Source organism: Eretmochelys imbricata, chromosome 2 (assembly GCF_965152235.1).
Source record: "Eretmochelys imbricata isolate rEreImb1 chromosome 2, rEreImb1.hap1, whole genome shotgun sequence".
Taxonomy (NCBI): Eukaryota; Metazoa; Chordata; order Testudines; family Cheloniidae; genus Eretmochelys; species Eretmochelys imbricata.
In genome coordinates this window covers 255,837,036-255,860,209 of record NC_135573.1, presented here as the reverse complement: position 1 = coordinate 255,860,209, position 23,174 = coordinate 255,837,036, and the positions used below count along the sequence as shown (strand labels likewise).

The 23,174-nt window shown below is 43.2% G+C and overlaps 1 protein-coding gene across 3 annotated transcripts in view; it reads left to right on the top strand.

Moving 5' to 3' along the window:
• The window catches only part of LOC144260769 (sodium channel protein type 5 subunit alpha-like), a 263,536-nt gene that overhangs the window by 33,912 nt on the left and 206,450 nt on the right, over positions 1 to 23,174 (top strand). For all 3 annotated transcript variants that reach the window (XM_077809502.1, XM_077809501.1, XM_077809503.1), the window contains exon 6: positions 4,324 to 4,554. In XM_077809502.1, the coding sequence (XP_077665628.1) occupies positions 4,324 to 4,554 (231 nt within the window). The remainder of the gene's footprint in view (positions 1 to 4,323; positions 4,555 to 23,174) is intronic.

Here is a 23,174-nt window from a genome sequence, read left to right as displayed (position 1 = left end):
TTCGGTACTGAATTTATAGGCAGAGCTCAGAGCACAATTCTTCAGACCTTACGGGTGAAATTTGCCTATGTGTGGAGTGACAGCAAAAGACCCTAAGCACTGCTTAAATCCCACTTATGTCCCATTTAAACCCCACTTCAAAGACATGTTACAGGAGGTCTTGTTTTGGCCCTCTCCATAAGGCTGAATGTCATCCTTATAGTAGCAACATACACCACTCAAGAAGCAGGCAGCCAGTGGAAGGCTCCTGAAGGGCAGGAATCAAACTTGGAGGTGGCAAACACTTGCTACATGTTAATGTCTTTGTATAAGATGAGCATGGAAAAGAATCATACCCTTCTCTTTGAGAGATGATCTGCAGAAACACTGCAGTCTTATAAATTTTCCAAGGTAATAAAAAAACTGTTAGCTGCAGTATGTGTCTGTAGCTAATAACATAATACACTCATTGGAGTGTATTCTTTTCTTGCTAGGTATACGTAACTCAAAGAGACATTAATGAGAACTATGCATAACTCAGGAGATGAGAATAGACAAAGTGATAGCAATCATTACACAAGTCACACTCTGTGGTTTTGTTTTGTTTTTCTGTTCTTTTCTTTTCTTTTTCCCAGAATATGCATGAAAGTGTCTGATGTACAGTAAGTGATTGCCAACATCTGGTATGGATGACATACTCAATAATGCTAATAATCTATTAAATTTCATAGGAGGAATGGATGGTTTTGGGGGATGTGATTGTTTTTCACTGTTTCGTGTTGCTTGCATTTTTTATGTTTTGCAGTTTGCTTTTGATTACTTATTAATTGATTAATCTGTGGTGATGTTCTAATGTGTTAACCTCTACCACTATTAACAGTAATGTTTTGGGCCAAATCCCGCTTGTTTGCTCCCTCTATCTAGGTACACCATAGCATCTGAACTTAGTGGTTCTACCCATGTGAGTAAGGCAAACAGGATTTAGCCATAAAAATGTGGAAAGAATGTAGTCATTCAGAAGAATATTTCATTAATTAATATGTATGGGCCTGATCCAAAGTCCATTAATGTTAATTGACTAGTGACTTCAATGAGTTTTGGATCAGGCCTTGAGACTTTCTGCTGCATGCTGCCCAGTTTGGTGCTTGACCTGCAAGAGTTAAATAAATGCCTTTAATGCTCTATAAATAGTATATTCTATTAAGCTGTATTGCAGTGTTCTCATTGGCATTATTTCAAAGGAGGATTAGTTCCACAGAAGATTTAATAGTGGTCTAAATTTGAATACATCTAGCAATTACCCTTAAAAAAAAACCATGGAAACAGACTCTGGGAAATCCAGAGCACCTGCAGCAAGGTTCTGAGTGCCCTCAATTCCTATTGACTCATCCCTCATAGCACCAGGTCCATAGCGTTTTGGCTAGTGGTGACTTAAATATATTATCTAGTGATACACAAGCCGAGTGACTATGAGAATGACAGTTACTTTTCTGGTCACATCTTGATTTTGCAGGATGAGACAAAAATACAGTGATCCTGCAATAAATATGCCAAGTTCCCTTATGGTTTTACCCAGAAAAATGCAACAATACACCAGTAATAGTGAAATAAGAATAATTTATTTTTAATCAATAATTATAATTTTAATACTAAAGTGCTTTCCACTAAATTGCTGGTGGTCCTGTAAGTTCTAAAAACCCCCAAACCCATGAATAAATAAAATGGAAAACCCTCTAAAGTGGAGTTCTCTGATCCCTGCAAAGATTAAACATGTAAAACGAACACTGGAGGATAAACGTTCCATTTAAAACCATAGTAACTAAACTGATAGAATAAGTTTCAGAAATTGACCTCAACATTAACAGCAATGGGTCCTGAGCTTGAAAACCTTTCCTCATGTTGTGTATATCTTACCTGTGCAAATAAGTATTCTCAGGGTTGGGTCCTAATATTGTCCTTGCTCATGCAAGGAGTCCCATTCTTCTTTCTCATGTGAGTAAGGATTTGCAGGTTAATGTCTCTATTTGCCACATAGTGGGTGGGAGATACACCACACTAAATTACTGTGTGAGGTACCTTGTGATGTGTCAAAAGATATCAAGGCATCTGGCAAGCTAACTAGTGTTACCACTTTACTAAAGTAATACAGATGGAGACTCTGAGTTTGAATTCATATTATTAAAGTGGACGTCCTTCAGGACTTTCACATGGATTACTGTGGGGAAAGTGTATAGGATTAGATTTTGTGAGTTAGCTCTAGAGTTAGAGCTCCCCTCTAAAATCCAATTCTTAGTTGTACATTCCAAGTTTTAGCAACTACAAAAAGGCAAATGGCAGTATATGTAAAGAGTGGCCAGTGATGAAAGCTCAAACAATGCATGTCGGTGAGTTAGATAGAAAACAATTAGAAAAACTGTTCTAATGTATTTAGAATTGATTTTCCTCACTGGCTATTTTGTTACGGTTCAATTTAAGCCATTAACAGGCTGGTCCTGTTTTTCTTTATGCCCACTCTGCCCCATAGACTTGTGTAGGAGTATTGCCTGAAAAAAACCCGCAGATTTGGGCTGTAACCGAACCTTTTGTAGATCCACAGCAAGGCAGAATACATTCTCTCATTGGGAGACCTATTGCTTCTTGATTTGTTAATGTTCATTTGGGGCCAGATTATTAGAAGAGCTTCACTCCCATTTAGGCAGCAAAGTAAGTGGCCAGGTTTCCAGAACAGCTCAGTGCACTCAAAAATCTGGCTCTTATCTAGGTGCCTAAATAAAAGGGGAGCACTTTTGAAAATTGGGCCGCATTGTGGTTGCTAAGCGCTGGAAAGTCTGGCCCTGAGCTTTTTTTTTTTTTTTGGCTAGTGTGCAGAGGGACAAATGTTGCAGCCCTTTTTGTCCCACCATGGCACAAACTGGCTTTGCACAGGGGATCCAAGAGAGGTTGGTGGGAAAACGTGACCTTCCTACAGCCTAGTAGTTTAGTATATAATGTCTGCATGGCCATTCCACTGCCATTAATACAGTTAATGGCTTATGGTAACAGTTGTACCCCGCACAGCAGTGTAATTAGTTTACGCTTGTGGATTCACGTAGTGCAAGATCCATTGTCCATGTTGAGATTTCAACCAACATTAGAAACAGCGATTTCCTTTTGTTTGTGTAACAAGTTTGAAGAGAGAACAAAAAATGTTTTGCTTTCTTAACAACCCTCATGTGTTTTCTTTTTTGTTTTCTTTTTTTTAAAAAAAACCGTTTTTAGTTTTGTTTGTTTGTTTGTTTGTTTTACCCATACAGCTCTAATCCAACTTCCATGGATTTTTAGTGCTATGGGGTGGAATTCCTGGGAATCAAGACCTAATATTCAGTGGGCAGGTCAACTCATTATGAATATTTCCAATAAAAAAACTTCACCTGCTTTCTTTTGCATTTTTTTTAACTTAATTCCTTTTAATGTTACCATGTTAGTGTTATTCAGGACCAGAAGAATTAGTTACTGGTAACTGAATATTCATTAAAATTTAATGTTAGTTAAAAAACATAGCTGCTACTGGCATGCAATTGCTCTGGAAGTCCTGCTATATATTTATGATGAATAAGAGGGCTTTTAAAAAAGGAATAAGTCTTCCTTGATGCTGTTTATATAATGTAGCATCCATATATTTGATCTCACACTAAGGTTCACAGTCACCTCATTTTATGCAAACTCGTTGAAGTTAGTGGGACTGTTTGCCTGAGTAAGGCAAGCAGGATTTGGCCTTATTACGTAATGTGTTCAGACATAAAGCAGTACACATACGCTTCTTTATGTGATGGCAAGTGATCAAATTGTCAAGTGTTCTAGTGACTTAGACGCCAAAATCCAATTTTCAAAAGTTGATGGGACTTGGGCTCCTAAATCACTTAGGTACTTTTGAAAATTTTAGCATCCTGTTAACAAATCAGTTATCTAAATCTTTAATATGTTTACTCTTACATATAATATGCACCTGAATATTACATACCATCTATGCAGTTTTATTTTATATATGATCAGTTTTGTGTCTAACTCCTTGCCTTTTAGTTCCACCAAATATTTTTCCCTTTGTTTTTAATAGCTTTTTCATTTAAAAATAATAGGAAGAACAAACATAAATAGGAAGAATTTTGTGTCCAAAATATTAGGCCCTAACTACGTTTTCACATTAATCACTTCTGCCTTGTTTGTGCCATCAGGTTGCAAATATGTAACATAGACCTTTTGATTAGGCACTGTAGCTTCTGTGCAGAGTTTCAGCTCTCAAAAGGAATTAACTACACCTTTGTTCCTGCTTCTAAGTCTATAAACTCTTGGCTTTTATCTCCCTAGGACTGAAGACCATCGTAGGTGCACTTATCCAGTCTGTTAAGAAACTTGCTGATGTGATGATCCTGACCGTTTTCTGCTTGAGTGTCTTTGCCCTTATAGGCCTCCAGCTTTTTATGGGCAATTTGAGACATAAGTGTGTCAGGAACTACACTGAATTTAACTCTACCAATGGCACATTTTATTCAGGTGTTCAAAAGTGGAACTCCTTGGATGATTTTCTTAATGACCCAGGTAAACTCTTCTCTTTAACCTTTTGAGTTAATTATCTGTCTCTTTGCATTATGATAGTCAAAACCTATGTACAAACCAATTTAGTGCCAAAAATATGGATGGACCGAACTCCTCCCCCAGAACAGTATTCTTCACAATGGCCAAGTGGTTTGGGAAGCTCCAGATGTGCTACCATATTTTTACTGCATTGTTGGAAGCAGTGCTAGCAGTTGGCACTTCATGGGCTGATGTGATAATGACTGAAAAACTCATTGCAGCATTGCCATTTCTTAAGACTTTTCTTTTCTTTTCTTTTCTTTTCTTTTCTTCTTTTTTTTTTTTTTTTTTTTTGAGTCTCACAGTATTTAATATTTTTCTTAAAGCCCCAGTCAGGTGATTATATGAAACTCTCACCTTTGTCACTCTTTTTTTTTCCTTTTATTTTTTTAAAGTTTCTAGTTCTCATATTTAGTGGGAAAAGCTTGAAAATGTGACCCCTAAAGACTCAAAAACCAAAAACCAAATAAAATGAACCCAACCTTTTATTAATGTTAAAAATCTCATGATTTGGGGACTTAATTCCCTATACGAAGTTGGCAGTATTGCATTATCTGGTGCTGTGATAACATTACCAAAAGGTGTGCTTTCTATGTCAGAGCATGTCTAAACAATCTACAGGTTGCTTTTCTTTGAATTACAAGTAAAAATATGTTAACACGACTCCTGTATTAAAATTTTAAAAATTGCCTTTCATGTAAATAAACTTCATAGTCAGAATGAATGCCTCCGCTATTGACAAAGGGCCTGGTCCAAAGCCCATGGAAGTCAATAGAAGATTCTCATTGATTTCAGTGAGCATTGGTTCAAGCCCTAAATAATTTAATGATGCTGCTGAGGAAAAGTAAATAATAGCAGCATGACAGATGTGACTCATGGTTAATGTATGAAAGGTGAAATCTGTGAGTATTTTGTTGCTTTATTTATTTTGAGAGAAAGGACACTCCAGTGGTTATTTTGAGAGAAAGGGCACCCTAGTGGTTAGGACACTAGCCTGCAATTCCGGAGATTTGAGTTCAATTCCCTGCTCCACCACTGACTTCTTGTGTGACCTGGGGTAAGTCACTTAGGGCTAGAATTTTCAAGGAGTTTAGATGTCTAAAAATGCAGAAAGATGCATCTTTCAGCACCTAAATACCTTTAAAAATATGGCCGTTACTGTCTCTGTGTCTCAGTTCTTAGAGCCCTGTGTGAATACAAATTTATATACACGGATGCAAATCAGTATTTGCAGAGCTGCAGGGCTCTAGAACCACAGCAGCGAAAGGAGCAGCACATCAGGCCGCCGCTCCCAGGAGCCAGCAGCTCCTCTGGCATGGCTGTACCATGCCAAGCCCCGCCCACTGGGGTGGGCACCAGGCTTACCGGCAGCTGTGTCAGGTCTTGCTTGTGTTCAAGCAGCTCGCATGCCCCCGGACAGAAGATGCAGACTGCTGTATGGAGGGGACTCCTGTCTGGGAGTGTGCACGCTGCTTGAACACACTAGCACCACTAGGGATGACTGCCAGTGAGCCTGGTGCACGCCCCAGTGGGCAAGGCTGGGGGTGGTGCAGCCATGCTGGAGGAGCTAGCAGCATAGGGTGCTGGCTCCTGGGAGCGGTGGCCCGATGTGCTACTCCTTTTGCCACTGCAGTTCCCGGTAGAGCCCTGCAGCTCTGCGGATACTGATTTATATCCACAAATATCTGCATCTGCACATATAAATTTGTATCTGCGCAGGGATCTTTCAGTTCTCCATCTGTAAAAAAGGGATAATACTTCCCTATCTCTCAGAGTTATTATGAGGATAAATACATTAAAGTCTGTGAGGTGCTCAGGTTCTACAGTAATGGATGGCAGGATAAAACCCTTGGATAAACAGATAGATGGAAGAGAGAAGAGAATCTGGTTCTGGCTCACTGTGTATAAAAGTCGGGAGTGACATACATTGAAATTGTCTCTGAACAAATATAGCAAATGTGATATATAATTAATGTGATAGGGGAAATACCTTTTTTGGCTCGGGGAAATATTGCCTGTTATATGAATAACAGCCTTGGTTGGGTGAAGGATTTGACTGGGTTAGAGTTTGGCTGTGCTGTATACATAGAAAAAATAGTAATTCTAATTAAAGGTTTTAAGGTGTTTTTATAATGATGAAAAGTGAAGACAGTGTGGGGTAGTAATGTTCAATTACAAGTGGCAGATAGGAATCATTTAAACAAATGGGAGGAAATGTTGAGTCAGTTTGGAAAAGTATTGAGGGGCAAGGAGCCAAGTGTCTTTATAGAAACATGTACTGATCTTTAGATGAGAACGACGAAGTGTTTCCAGAGATGCTGGAGAAGATAGCTACAGCTATCAGAATAGGAGCCACAATATTAACCAAAAAAAAGGCTAATATCATTCTGTGGTGTATCAACAGGAGTACTGTATGTGAGACACCGGACTTAGATGTCCACTCTGCTCAGCACTGGTGAGGCCTCAGCTGGTGTACTGTATCCAGTTCTGGGCATCACGCTTTAGGAAAGATGTGGATAAATTGCAGAGAGTCCAGCAACAAAAACAATAAAAGGTTTAGAAAACCTGGCTTATGAGGAAGGGTTAAAAAAAACTGGGCATGTTTGATCTTGAGAAAAGAAAACTGTTATCAGCTTCCCTCTCAATCTTCAAATATGTTAAGGGCTGTTATAGAGAGGACTGTGATTAATTGTTCTCCATGTCCACTGATGGTAGGACAAAAAGCAATGAGGTTGATCTACAAATAAGGGAGATTTAGGTTAGAAATTAAGAAAAACTTTCTAACTGTAAGGGTAGTTAAGCTCCATAATAGGCTTCCAATGGAAGTTATGGAATTCCCTTCATTGGAGGTTTTTTAAGAACAGGTTGGACAAACCCCCTATCAGGGATGATCTAGGTTTACCTGGTCCTGTCTCAGCCCAGGGGGCTGGACTTGGTGGCTTTTCAAGGTCTCTTCACACCCTACATTGGTATGGTTCGATGATTTGCACTCCTATGTACAGGAACAGTAAAGGAGGCTAACAGGTAGTACTGAGTGGATATATTATGTAAGCCTTGGGATTTTTTCTGTTGCTTTTTAAAGCACTAGTTAGCCTAATTTGGAGTACAATATCTAATTTCAGTCACCTTTGTAGTTAACTTGGAGAGAAATTAGCACTGGGCAAGAAAGATGATAAATGAAATTGGAAATTCTTAGATATGAGGTAAGATTAAAAAACAGGGATTGTTTACTCTTCTAAAATGACAAATGAAAGGTGACGAAGTATTTAAAGCATGGGTTATTATAAAATTAAACTTGTTGATTTGCTTGAAGCTCTTGGAGAAACTAGACCTAACGGACATGGATTTCAGTTTAGAGATGCTATATGTAAAAATGTAAAACAAATTCAAGGTTCGGAGTGGTTGGGTTTTTTTTTCTCTTCAGAAATAATGTGAAATAGGTGGAATGGGCTTCCAATAGAAGAGGAAAAATCAAGAAGTAGCAATGTATATAAGTAACAATGGGGTGCTGGATACAGAATACTTCTGAAAATCTGGCCTTTATTTATGTACTTAAATAGGAGCTGAGCTCTTTGAAAATCTGGCCCCAATTGTGGATGCTGAGCACTTGAAAAGCTGGCCCTTAGAGACCAAAAGCTTTAAACGTGACTAATGATTTTGGATACCTTAGTTCTTAGATACCCAGTTGGAGAAGTCTTGAGACGGGTCCTTCTTTTCAGAAAGTGCTGAGCACAAGGTGTCCCAGGCTGGGCACCCAAATACTGAAATACCTGAAATCATTAGTCACTTTTGGCCAGGTAAATCTGGTATGTTAAAGGGGTATTCGTTCTGTTTTGTGTAGTAGCTGACTGCCCTTTTTATGGGTCAGGAGAGAATTTTCTAGGGATCTTGCTTTTCCTCCAGACTAGCTATAGAGCTTTTTGCATGGCAGTATTTTTACTGTCCTCTGGCACTGAACTGTATAGAAACCAAATGTCTGGAAAAGTGTTAACTTTTAAAAAAAATCCATATGATATTGACTAGAGATGGCAACTTTTTTCAGCTTCACATTGATCAGAGTTTTTCACTGAACTGTCCACAGTGATGACCAATGACCTTTCCTGAGCTATTTGTTAATTTAGAACCCTATACGGCTTAAGAGTACTTCAGATTTTCTCCTCATATATATATTTATTTTACTTTGCATTTATCAACATTGAATTTCATCTTTCACCACATTGTCCATTCACCTAGCTTGGTTAGATCCCACTGATGTTCCTTTTCTGGATTTGAGTCGCCTAAATAATTTTATCATCTGGAAATTCTGTCACCCACTGCTCTCCCCATGTTCCCTATTGTTAATAAATATATTAAACACTCCTGTCTTAGGATACCCTGCTGTTAACCTTCATCTATGACAAAAATTGACCTTTTATTCATACTTTTTGTTTTCTGTCTCCAATTCTTTTGGATTACAAGTCTGAACATTTTCTTTCTTTCTTTCTTTTCTTTTTTTTAAATAGTATGAGCTGGATGCGTTTTCCAGGTTTCACCCACTGTCTGTAACCATAAGTGCACTTGGTCCTTCTAAAACTTTTGCTTTCAGTTTCATTGTGTGAAATATGTCAAAAAACAACATTTCCAGCCCCAGACAGCATATTTAACCACTTTGCTGCATATTGATGTAAAGCATATGTCTTAACAAGTGGTGCTTAATATGCCTAGTTGTGTTCCATTCAGTTTTAATGGCTATGCCTGCTGTGACAGGTCAGCCTGGAAAATGTGGAATGAGATTATTTAAAGGCTGTTAAAATCCAGCATGCATATTTATCTCTAGACATCTCACGTCTCATCTGCCCTGTCAGAGTCACAGGATGGTCCACTATAGAGGGAGTACATAAGAACATAAGAGCGGCCATACTGGATTAGATCAAAGGTCCATCAAGCCCAGTATCCTGTCCTCTGACAGTGGCCAATGGCAGGTGCCCCAAAGGGAATAAACAGACAGGTTATTATCAAGTGATCCATGCCCTGTCACCCAATCCCAGCTTCTGGCAAACAGAGGCTAGAGACACCATTCCTGCCCATCCTGGCTAATAGCCATTGAGGGACCTATCTTCCATGAATCTATCTAGCTCCCTTTTGAACCCTGTTATAGTATTCACAACACCCTCTGGCAAGGAGTTCCAGAGGTTGACAGTGCGTTGCATGAAAAAATACTTTTTTGTGTTTATTTTAAACCTGCTACCTATTAATTTCAGTAGTGACCACTCTGGTGAAGGTTGTGTAAGTCTTTCTGTTCCAACCCCTTCTTTTCAGTCATAGATCAATTATGGGCGTGTCCACCTTTAGAGCTGTTAGTGACACGATAAGGGGGAAAAAATCGAATATGCTTTTAAAAATTGATTTCCTTTAATCTGGGACCACAAACAGTATTCTGCTAATCATAATAATCTGGCTATTGTGTGGCATCATTGCAGGGCAGAGTTAAGGTTGTTTGGGTGCCTTAACCTTATGTTTCCATAACATTAATAATTTTGGATTTCTTTTATGTTTAAACTTAATTTTGAATTTCCTGGGTTAGAAACACTTGGTTTTGGGATAGGGACAACATCCTTGCATTGTTCTTACCCTTAGGCCATGTCTACACTAGAAACCTTACAGCAGCACAGCTGTACCAATGCAGCTGCGCCATGGTAGGATCTCCTGTGTAGCTGCTCTGTGCTAATGGCAGAGAGCTTTCCCGTTGATATAATCAAACCACCCCAATGATCGGCGGTAGCTATGTTGGCAGGAGAGCATCTCCCGCTGACATAGCACTGTCCACACCAGTGCTTCTGTCAGTGTAACTTATGTTGCTCAGGGGTGTTTGTGTTTTTTTTCACACCCCTGAGTGACATAAATTATCATGACAAAAGTGCTAGTGTAGACATAGCCTGAGATTACTGGCGTGTACTCAGCCTTAACTCTAATTTAATATAGTTTCTTTCTAGGACTAAAAATGAAGGCCTTCTATCGTTGTTCAGATGTCTGTTGGACACCTATGGTGAGATTACTTGCAGCCAGAGGGAGATGGTGAGGGATAAAGTGGCTTTAAGTCACCTTTGCACCCTGACAATCCTGGGCTGTTCAGGGGATGGAAAGCCCCAATATAATATAGACAGTGCTGTAGACCTTTCTAAATTGCTTCAACCTCCCCAGGCTGCCTTATGGGTAGGGCCCTACCAAATTCACAGTCCATTTTGGTCAATTTCACGGTCGCAGGATTTAAAAAATTGTAAATTTCATTATTTCAGATATTTAAATCTGAAATTTCACGGTGTTGTAACTGTGGGGGTTCTGGCCCCAAAGGGGCTTTTGGGGGCCTTGCAAGGTTATTCTAGGAGAGTTGCGGTACTGCCACCCTTACTTCTGCGCTGCTGCTGGTGGCGGTGCTGCCTTCAGAGCTGGGTGGCCAGAGAGTGGCGGCTGCTGGCCGGGAGCCCAGCTCTGAAGGCAGCGCCACTGCCAGCAGCAGCCCAGAAGTAAGGATGGCATGGTATGGTATTGCCACCCTTCTGCCCTGCAGAGTTGGGCTCTCAGTCAGCAGCTGCCACTCTCTGGCCACCCAGCTCTGAAAGCAGCAGAGTAGAAGTAAGGGTGGCAATACTGCGACCCCCTACAATAACTTTGGGACAACCCCCCCCCCCCCCCCCCGGGACCCTCTTTTGGGTTGGGACGCTCAGTTTGAGAAATGCTGGTCTCCCCTGTGAAATCTGTATAGTATAGAGTAAAAGCCCACAAAAGACCAGATTTCACAGAGGAGACCAGATTTCCCGGTCTGTGACACATTTTTCACAGCTGGGAATTTGGTAGGGCCCTACTTATGGGCTATAGTGCTGTGTGCTGCAGTCCTGCCTCTGACATGCCTGTCTTGCCCTCATGCCCCACTTTTAGCACACCCCTTACGCCAGGCCTTGGGGAGGCCTTCTGAAGGCAGGCTTATGGCTGTTTTCCACAGGGGATTCCTGCCCCAGCTGGTGCTGGGGCTTTTCAAGTCCCTTTACCATTGTAATGGGGCTGGAGTAGGGGTGAGGATGTTATCCCTAGCAGTGTGGACATAATATAAGGTCCTTCTGTAGAAAGGTTTTGATCAATAGCTGAAAAGTCACAACTCTTCCTTTTAATGATCATTTTACAAAAATTTCTGCTTTTTAAATTGGCTTTTGAAAATCCTTTTAAGGCAGTGTAACTTGCTGAATCCCACATAGTACTATTACAGCGCAGGTCTGTCTTGGGGGCAGTATGGGGCAGCGTCACCCCAGGGAGGATGCTACGGGTGACACGGCACTTTGGGGAAGCGTATTTCCTCCTGGAGCTTCACAATGCATTGTCTGAAGGCCTCCCCTAGGCCTCTCCGCATCTCCTATGGGTTAGCTAGTGTCCCAGGAGGAAGTGCCGACACCTAAGACAGCTCTGGGACCCCAACTATACCTGGCCCTTTCGAGAGAGTGCGAAAAGGGAGGCTTCTTGTGCTCTGCCCACTGATGCATACACACCAGGACTAGGTACTATCAGGCTCAGTTAAAACTCCTAATATCGATTTTTTAAAAATGCAGCTTTGAAAATTTCTTGTGCTACAGTGCTGGTTGTTGGGTGGTAGGAAGAGCAAGAGCAGAGGTGAAAGTAAACTGATCCGGTCTGGTACGGTGTACTGGCAAGAGGCAGTACGCCATGCCATACTGGACCGGCTTCCCCAGGCTGGCGATTTAAAGGGCCCAGGGCTCCCTGCAGCAGCCGGAGCTCTGGGCCCTTTAAATCACCACCGGAGCCCTGCCGCCGCTACCCTGCGGCTCCGGCAGACGGGCTCAGGTGGTGCTTTAAAGAGTCCGGGGCTCCCCACCACTGGAGACCCGGGCCCTTTAAATCGCCCCTGAGCCCTGGGGCTCCCAGTTGCCTCTGCAGCTGGTAGCTCCGGGGGTGATTTAAAGGCGCCGGGGCTCCCAGCCGCAGCCAGAGCCCCAGGGCCTTTAAATCTTGATTTAAAGGGCCCTCAAATTTTAAAGGCCCTGCCTCTTCCAGTTGAGGCCATGCCCCCTGCTCAGGACTCTGGCGTACCGGTAAGTCCTTTAAGTTACTTCCACCCCTGGGCAAGAGACAGTAGACGGGAATGCTAGAAATACTGGGGGGATAGGGAGGGAGGGGGACAAAGTGGATGGAAAGCAGTGAGGGAAAGCAGAATATCAGGAGATGCAGTGCGAAAGGATTTGCAGAGGAGCCAGTGGATACCAAGTGGAGGTGAGAGCAGCAGCAAATGTTAAGGCAGGTGTGAGGGGAATCAAAGCCCCAGAAGTAGGGAGAGCAACAGGAGAGCAGCTGAACATAATTATATGCAACCCCTGGTAGAACTACCTGGCAGTGCCATTTATTCCTGAGCATTCTTTTTTAACAATACCTTTGGTACAGCGTGTTCCATGGCTTTGTGTGTGGTATGTTTTTCATCTCCAAACTCTATTTCTCTGTTAGATATTTCACTGTGTGTGTTAGAGCCAAAATGCAATACAAGTTTGTTTTAATCACTGCAGGTTACCAGCAGGTATGTGTGGAAGGGAAACGGGTGGGAGAGACCTGAGAGGGGAGGTTCTTTGTTGATTGGTTTCTTTGTCATATACTAGAGCTGCAAAATTATGGCGCTTTCAGAGTCATATTTTAAATTTGGGATCTGGACGTTTTGGTGGATTACAGTTCTCAGTGCTGACAGACATTTGAAGGGGAAAATTTACAAGCCAGCATACACCCATCTGGCCAAAACAGACAGTCCCAAATAATAGACACTTCTATGAAACTTTTGCTAAAAAGCCAGCCAGAACTAGAGTTGAACACCACTCTGATTTTGCAAATGCATTTTATTTTTTTCAAAATCAGAGTAAATTTATTGCACATCAGATGCATTCGATGTTGAACAATGAATCAGAGCATCACCCTAGCTGGGTGTTTTAAGAAGGGAACAGGAGCTGCCCTCTAAAATTGCATAGCTTACTAACAAGACACTCACTCATTTCCCTTCAGTGGGTCAGAAGCCACAGATGTTCTTGATGGTTTTCCATATTCCTTATTTTTTAGGGTTGGCTTTGCAGGAGAGATCATGGCTCTTTGCCTAGCAGCCTATGTGAGTGCTGGCTTTTATGCACAGTCCTGCCTTGCAGGTCTTGACATTAAACTGCTAAATAGTTTAATTTGGAATAAATGACCTTTTCTGGTAAATTTACCTTTGTTTACTTAACAGACTATGCTGTGAAAATTTGCTTAGATCCATTCTAATCAAGGAGCAGTGTGCACTTGAGTAGTTTTGTCCTGTGCTCCCTATTCTGTAGAGGATTTTATTTAGCATGTGCATAGTCATCTAGCTAAGCGATGGCATCTTCAATGGCGTGATGCAGTTCTTCTAGGCCACTGCTGAACCTAGTCAGCAGGCATTCCTTGACAATGTTCATCATTGTCTGTGTTGTGCCGCAGTTACACAAAGGTTTGTCACGAAGGCCCCAGCAATACTGGTTTTGCTGCACAGAGACCTTGCCCGGTCCGGAACCTGTTCAACAGGGACCACTGGTGACGGGGCAGGTCAAAACCAAGCGGGCAAATTGTGGGGTCAACGACGAGGGACTGGTTGGGGATTATAACAGATATCCATTCCTCTCGCCAGAGTGTTTCTGCCCTAGCATCCTGGAGTGGCGGATGAGACCATAATGAGCAACGTGACAACAAACATGCAGCTGGTGGTTTAAAAAGGTCATTGTGCAGTGGCAGGCTTGAGTCGGCGTGTACTTTCTCCAGTAACTTGCCAGTGGCAACCTCTCATCTGATAGGAGGAGGAGCAGTATTGCTTAGAACTGGGAGCCAGGGGAGAGGCGTCGGCTGCAGGGTGATGGGGATGATACGCATGGCGGAATGTAACTGCGTATCCACCAGTTTGGTGTGTGACAGTCTGCTCCATACTAGTGCGCAGTACTCCGCCATCGAATACGAGGTGGCAAGAGCTGACGTCTGCAAAGTTGGAGCACGAGCATCCCATGACGAACCTGCCAGTTTGCTAAGAAGATTGTTATATGTCTTAACTTTAGCTGCTGTCTTCTTCAGGTGGGCATGGTAACTCAGTGTGCAGTCTAAGGTCACACCTAGATAGACTGGTTCTACTTCATGCTTCACCTTCTGACCATTCAGATAAACATTCAGTTCTTAGGTTGCGATGGGGTAATGAAGATGGAACAAACTGGAGACTGTTTTTATGACGTTTGGCTGGAGGCTCCAAGTCTTACAGTAGTCAGCTAACTTTGTCATGTCCCAGTTTAAGGTGGCATCAAGCTTGTGGAACGTCCGGGCCTGGGTACAGCAACAGATGTCACCTGCGTAAATGAACTTTCGTGACTCCATTGTTGGCAGGTCATTGATGTAAAGGTTTGAACAGGATTGGCAAAAGCACAGAGCCCTGGGGTAACCCATTGCTCTGTCGTCTTCAAGCACTTGTCTTCTCCCCCATATGGACTTTGAACCGCCTATCCCGGAGGAACAGTTCAACAATGCCTGTGACCCAAGGTAGCAGGACCTGTGATACCTTCATGAGCAGACAGTGTGCCATACCGTATCGTATGCCGCTGTTAGGTTGATGAAAACAGCGCCTGTTTTCAAGTTTCTCTGGAAGCCATTTTCAAGAAGTGTGGTCAGTGCGAGTACTTCGTTCCATGTGCTATGGCCTCGGCGAAAGCTGGCTTGGTCAGTGCTCAAAATTCTCTCCAAGTCAGGTAATATGCACTGTAGGACCAAGCGCTCCAGTGCCTTGAAGCACACCGAGAATAATGATATGGGACAATAGCTTGATGCTTGACTTGGGTCCTTTCCAGGCTTTAGGAGGCCAATGACTTTTGCAGTGCGCCATATCTTCGGTAGCCTCCCTTCACTGGTGAAAGAATTTCACAAGCCAAAGCCAAACACGGGGGCCAAGGTTTTTCAGGAATTCTGGAGATATGTTGTCATAACCCGCAGCTGTTCCACACTTGATGCTACCCAGTGTCTGTTCCAGCTCTGTTACAGTGAATGGTTCTGGGCAGCTTCTGATCTGGTGTACACGTTTAAACATATGCCATTCGTTCCTCACTTGTCTTTGCACCTGTTTCTCCAAAGGTGTTCTGGCCACTTTAAGTAGGTGTGAAGTATAGGGTGAAAAGTAGCCAATATTTTAAAAAAGCCGTGTTTGGACCAGGAGATACTAATAAATTGGAGGGAGTGTAGAGAAGAGCAACAAAAAATTATTAGAAGCTTAAAGTACTAATTTGGGAGGAAAGACCCCAACAGAATAAAGTATCCTTTAGGCAGAACTGGAAGGATGCCTAATACTTTCCATTAATGTCCAGTTTTCAATAAAATATAACTTTGCCGAACTTCAAACAATTGGGATGATACTGTCCATAGTAGGTTTCTGCTTCAGTTTGATTTTTTAAAAGAAGTTTTTTTCAGTTTCAGTAAAAATGGTTTAGTTGTATCCAAGATTTTGGATAGGGGAAAAATTGGTTTTGTTTATGTTAAATTGTTCTCGTGTAAAAACAAAACAATACAAACCATCCTAAAACCATTACTTGGAGAAATTCTAGCACCTCCATGCTTTGGAGCAAGTACCTGAAATTTGGTCAGAGGATAGCCCTGGGGTCATGGAGGTGCCTCTTTAAAAATATCACCCAGATTTAGCCAAGTTATAAGCCCATGAAAATCACCATTTGCACATGCTCAGTAGTGGTTTGTTAAGGGTTGGCAGCAAAGTTCTCCACACATTCCATCTGCTATGAGCTTGCTCCTCTTCTACAGAGGTACATGCCAATCTCATTTCAGGCTGCAAGTATCATTGACCTTTATCTTCACGGAGCATGCTCCCTGACCTCACATAGCTTGAGCTCCAAGTAGTATGCAGTAGCAACAGCAACTGCCCTTTTAGCCTAGGGGAAAGCATGTGGGGAGAAAGCCATGCATGACATTATGCAAACTATGTAATGAACTATTTGCAAAAGTTTACATAAAACTATATATTTAAGATTAGAATTAACACACCCTGCTCTGAACAATGGGAAGGGTAGGACATGGACCTGCACAAAACTTGGCAGCACTTTCGGGGTGCTCTTGGATGTCTGGGGAGTAGCTGAGTGGGTGCCTGCTACAGTTGTTGGTACCATTGTGCATAAGGAGCGTCTGGGAAACAGAGAACTTCTAGGGAGGCAGGAAGTGCTGGGGCTCTTGGGGACTTGAGCCTAGGGAACTTGAGAAGCCAGGAGCTGTCTAGGGAGTTGAGAGCTTCTGGCGGGACAGTGGTTGCTGGGTTTGATGTGGGAGTGGGGGCAGGTTTAGAAGCTTCTGGAAGTTAGGGGAGCTGCCAGGGGCAGTGGAGGGGATGGGAGGGATAGCTCACTGGGTTGAGTATTGGGCTGAGCATTGGCCTGCTAAACCCAGGGTTGTGAATTCAATCCTTGAGGGGGCCATTTAGGGATCTGGGGCAAAAATTGGGGATTGGTCCTGCTTTGAGCAGGGGGTTGGACTAGATGACCTTCTGAGGTCCCTTCCAACCCTGATATTCTATGATTCTATGGGTGCTGATGGGGCTTAGGGAGCTGCAGGGGTCTCTGAGTCCTGGGGCTGCTGGGGATTAGAAGGCTGCCAGAGTGTAGTGAGTTCTGGGGTACCTGGGAATTAGGGAGCTGCAGGGGTCAGTAGGCACTGGGGCAGGTGCGGGGGGTAGAGGCTGCTGGGAGTTAGTGGGCTGTGGGGGGAAGTGGCTGCTGGGGTGAGGCTGTCAGTGGTTGAGGGATGTAGGGGGGAGTGGCTGCTGGGGTGAGCTGTCAGTGGTTAGGAGGATGGGGAGGGGCAGTAGCTGCTGGAGCTGCTGGAGGTAGAGGCTGTTGGAGTTAGGGGGGTGGAAGGCTACAGTGCATAGTGGGTGCTGAACCTGGTAAGGGGTAGAGGCTGCTGGGGGCAAGGGGACTGTGTGGGGATGGTGGGTGCTGGGGCTGGCAAGGGGTAGAGGCTGTCAGTGGTTGGGGAGATGTGGGAGGGAGGGATGTTGGGCCTGGCAGGAATGGCGGCTGCTGGGAACTAAGGGACTGTAGGGAGTTCTGAACCTGCTGCCGGGGGTTGGGGGGTTTGAGGCTTCTGGAGGTTAGGAGGCTGCACAGGGAGTGGATGCTGGAGCTCGTGGAGGAGTAGAGGCTGCTGGGGTTTGGGAGGCTGTGGGGGGGGCAGTGGGTGCTGGGGCTGGTGGGGTTGAGGCTGTTAGGGTTAGGGGCATGTAGGAGGGCAGAGGGTGTTGGAGGTGGGCCCTGTTGGTGGTCAGGAGGAAGTGTGGGAGGGGATGGGTGCTGGGCCCGGTGAGGAGTAGAGTCTATTTGAGGACTGGGGGTGTGCAGGAAGTAATGGGGGTCTAGGCCTGATGAGGGGAGGTAATGGACTGCTGGTGATTAAGAGCTTGTGGGAAGCAGTGGTGCTGGGCTGGCAGGGGAGTGAGTGGTAGAGGCTGCTGGAGATTAAGGAGATGTGGGGGACACTGGGTGCTGGGTGATAGATGCTATTGGTGGTCAGGCAGTGGTTGCTGCAGGGCAGAGGATGTTGAGAGTGAGGGGGCTACAGGAACCAGTGAGTGCTAAGGACCTGGGTGGGGGGGACAGTGGGTACTGGGGTTTGTGGAAGACAGAGGCCTCTTTGGGTAGCTGCTGGTGGAGGTGAAATGGCCGGGGGGTTGTGCTGGGGGGAGCCTGTTGCACTTGGTTGTGGAGAGCGGCTGAGAGCAATACCGGGCCCTTCACCTTATGCTGTTGCTGCCATCGCTTTCTCATGGAGAAGAGGACCTGGGGTTCCTACTTAGCAGGCGCCACAGCAGCTGTGAGTGGCAGAAGGGCAGGCCTTCAGGCAAATGTCTGCTGCCATCCCTCAGATCAGCTGGATGTGTGAGAATCTGGCTGAGCTGTGGGAATGAGTGGCAGGACTGCCAAATGTGTCACTGTCACATGATGAGTGATACTTGGCAGCCCTGCAGGAGGGAGCTATGAGTTCTAGGCTCAACTCTGCTGCTGATTGGTATTAATAAAGCTGCATCCTTAGAGCACTTAATATAGAGCAAGGCCTTATTCCCTTGCCTTAGGAAAAAGGCAAGCATCATTCTTCTAAATGGGTATCTAAGAGATTGCACAAGATCACTTCTGGTAGAGGTGGAATATACCCTATCACTACATGGCAGAATCGAGTCACATCCATTTAGTCACCCAACCTTTCAGATTGAATGTGCCAAATCTCTGTGCTATGTGGAACAACTAGACTCCTCTCCTCTCCAGGACCAGGAATCTGAATTCCTACGATCCTATTGTACCTAGCAATTAGTTATGTGAGCCATTAAAGAAGTATATGTTGCATCCCCCTCTGATAGCTGCTCCACAGAGGTAACAGCCTGGTGCTGCTAACAGTTTCTCCTTTAGTTCAAGTAGTAGAGGCCTGTGCTCTAGTTATAAAGGTCCTGGGTCCAGGCTATGCTGGTGACTTGGGGTGAGCAGTCAATATGGTGACGTACTAGAATTTCTGATTTTTCAGTTTTCAATCTTAAAAACCCTACGAAATTCCATTTTAAAAAAACCTGTGTTCAACTTTAAGGTTGCAAAGTCAAGCACTTGAAAAACAGGAAATACCAGTATTAAGGTTGCCTGTGAAATCTTAATGCATATGCACAAGGAGGCTGAATTATAATGCATTACAATTCAGTTTGTTCTAGAGTATCCCTGCCTCATTTGGTGCACACTGTGGACAGTGATTAAGGCAGAGGGTTGTAAGAAGAGAAGTTTATTTTCTTGTGGTTAAGACACGGGATGAGGACCCAAGAGAGCTGGGTCCTATTCCTGGCTTAGGTTTGCCTTAAGTACTGGTAACCATAATTTGGCATAATTCCTGACTTTACAACCTTAAATGTTCTTTTAATGCAATTTAATGTACCGGATTTTCATATATAATAGATAGATAGATGAAAAGAATAAAAACTGTATAGTTGTCTGTCCACTGGCACTTACATACTAATCTGAGGGATGTTATGGAAAAAGCAAAGATATAAACATTGGCAAAACAACGTGTGTTTCCCTAACCTTGTTCTTGGAAATGGCTGAACTGCTCTGACTGATGCTTTCCAAAATATTCAGCCTGAAGCAATGACCCAGCATGGAAAATTTGAACCCAAATGATTAAAGCCCAGAAAAATTATAAGCATTTCAAAACAGGAGCTTATAATGGAAACATTAAACTACCTTAGCAATTGGTTTTGCTGACAGTTCATCCTATTATAAGCAGGAATATAGAAAAATTAAAAGTAAAATGTGAACAGCTGGCTAAGCAACAACTAAGGGGAAGATGGGACGTTATAACAATCTATGAGCAAGGATGCAAATAGGAAAGAAGGAATGGAATGATTTAGGATAATAATGCCAAGGGGATGACTGAGAGTAATAGGGTGAAATTAAGAAAAAAGAACATGTAATGTGAATATCAGGAGAAACTTCCTGGCTGAGATGTAATGGTCTGTGAATCCCCCAAGGGAAACAATAGAAACTCTGTCACTTGAGGCATTTAAAACTGGATTTGCAGAAACACTATTAAATGTATCCTGTCCTGCTTTGGAAAGGAGATGGACCTGGAGACCTAATAGCTTCTTTCCATCTCAACTCCTGTGAATCCCTAATTTTGAAAAGGTGGAGGCATCCCACATGATTTGCAACACTAACTGTTCTTTGGTATTGTTGCTGAATTAATCATGGGCCCAATCCTGCTCCCACTAAATTCTGTGAGAGTTTTTACAAGTGAACACAGTGGGAACCAGATGAGGATGCACATCATTCTCTTGTGTTTTCCTGGAGATAGTGTGGGTCAGATGCTGGGAACTCAAGCATGCATCCTAAGGGAATGTACCTTTCTCCCAGCTGGTGGTAGTGCTCTCTTTTGGAATTTGTTCCATCTTATCACATTTGTTTCTGACAGAGGATGTAGCTAATAGTTGCCTACAGCAGAGAAAAGGAAAAATGGTTCTTATTAAAGACTCAGAGAACAAAATAAGTTGACAGCTATTGGTTTATGGTTGCATACAAATATGACACTGGACCCTCATCACTAAAAACATGGAGAGAAAAAACTTTTATTATAATAACTGTGGCTGCTCTGGGCTATATTCTTATCTTAGTTACACCTGTGTCAACCCAGAACTCCACTGGACCGAGTTATTTCAGATTGACGTAGGTGTAACTGAGAGCTGGATCTGGCCCTTTATCTTTTCTGCTGTGGTTGGTATGAGATCGCTTGCTTGTGATGGGAAAAACAAACATTCCTTCCCTGCACAGTCATGCTGTTCTGCTTTATAAGCTCTCTGTCACATCGAAAGACATCTGAGCTCCAGTCAACACCATCACACCCAATGCCTCTGCTGGGAGGGGAAAAAAAAGGTTAGAAGAGTAGGTTAGAGAAATAGTCATTCTCCACTGACATAAGTGTGTATGTATACATTAGACTCTAATAGGCTGATAAGCTGGTATAGAATCATAGAATATCAGGGTTGGAAGGGACCCTGAAGGTCATCTAGTCCAACCCCCTGCTCGAAGCAGGACCAATTCCCAGTTAAATCATCCCAGCCAGGGCTTTGTCAAGCCTGACCTTAAAAACCTCTAAGGAAGGAGATTCTACCACCTCCCTAGGTAACGCATTCCAGTGTTTCACCACCCTCTTAGTGAAAAAGTTTTTCCTAATATCCAATCTAAACCTCCCCCACTGCAACTTGAGACCATTACTCCTCGTTCTGTCATCTGCTACCACTGAGAACAGTCTAGAGCCATCCTCTTTGGAACCCCCTTTCAGGTAGTTGAAAGCAGCTATCAAATCCCCCCTCATTCTTCTCTTCTGCAGGCTAAACAATCCCAGCTCCCTCAGCCTCTCCTCATAAGTCATGTGTTCTAGACCCCTAATCATTTTTGTTGCCCTTCGCTGGACTCTCTCCAATTTATCCACATCCTTCTTGTAGTGTGGGGCCCAAAACTGGACACAGTACTCCAGATGAGGCTTCACCAATGTCGAATAGAGGGGAACGATCACGTCCCTCGATCTGCTCGCTATTCCCTTACTTATACATCCCAAAATGCCATTGGCCTTCTTGGCAACAAGGGCACACTGCTGACTCATATCCAGCTTCTTGTCCACTGTCACCCCCTAGGTCCTTTTCCGCAGAACTGCTGCCTAGCCATTCGGTCCCTAGTCTGTAGCGGTGCATTGGATTCTTCCATCCTAAGTGCAGGACCCTGCACTTATCCTTATTGAACCTCATCAGATTTCTTTTGGCCCAATCCTCCAATTTGTCTAGGTCCTTCTGTATCCTATCCCTCCCTTCCAGCGTATCTACCACTCCTCCCAGTTTAGTATAGTTTGGTAGCTTGGATTATAAGGCTAGTTGCCTGATTTTCAGACTTGCTGAGCATCTGTAGCGTAAATTTGTTTCATTGGACTCTGCAACTGTTTAGCACCTCTGAAAATCAAGCCCTAGGAACCCAATTCTGGCCCACTGGTTTGGAATGCTTGCTTAATGGGAATTGCAGTGTTGTAACAGAGGGTAAAATTGATTTAGTCCTAAGTGAGGCACAGAATCTGATTCAAGAGGTGAATATAGCTGAACCACTCAGCAATAGTGACCACAGTATAATTAAAATTAACATCCTTGGGGGGGGGGAGTACCAAAGAGGCCCACCATGGCTAAATATTAGAGTAAAAGAGGCAGTTAGAGGCAAAAATGCATTGGAAAAAAATTGGAAGTTAACTCCTAGTGAGGAAAATAGAAAGGAGCATAAACTCTGGCAACTCCAGTGTAGAAGTATAATTAGGCAGGCCAAAAAAAAATTAAAAAAAAAAATCGAATAGCAACTAGCAAAAGATACAAAAACAAGCAGCAATTTAGTTTAAGTATATCTGTCTAGTTTCCTGATGATCAGTGAGTTTTAAAGGAACGCTCAAGGAAGACAAGGCCATTGCAGAGAAACTAAATGAATTCTTTGCATCAGTCTTCGCTGCAGAGGATTCTTTTTAGGTGACAAATCTGAAGAACTGTCCCAGACTGAGGTGTCATTAGAGGAGGTTTTGGAACAAATTGAACAATAGTAAGTCACCAGGACCAGATGATATTCACCCAAGAATTCTGAAGGAACTCAAATATGAAATTTCAGAACTACTAATTATGGCATGTAACCTAGCACTTAAATCAGCCTCTGTGCTAGATGTAACACTGATTTTTTTAAAAAAAGGCTCCAGAGGCAATCCTGGCAATAACGGGCTGGTAAGCGTACCTTCAGGCAAACTGGTTGAAACTATAATAAAGAACAGAATTATCAGACACATAGATGAACACAATATATTGGGGAAGAGTCAACATGGCTTTTATAAAGGAAAATCATGCCTCCCTAATCTATTAGGAGTCTTTGAGAGAGTCAACAGGCATGTGAATAAAAGTGATCCAGTCAATGTAGTGTACTTGGACTTTCAAAAAGCCTTTGACAAGATCCCTCACCAAAGGCTCTTAAGCAAAGTAA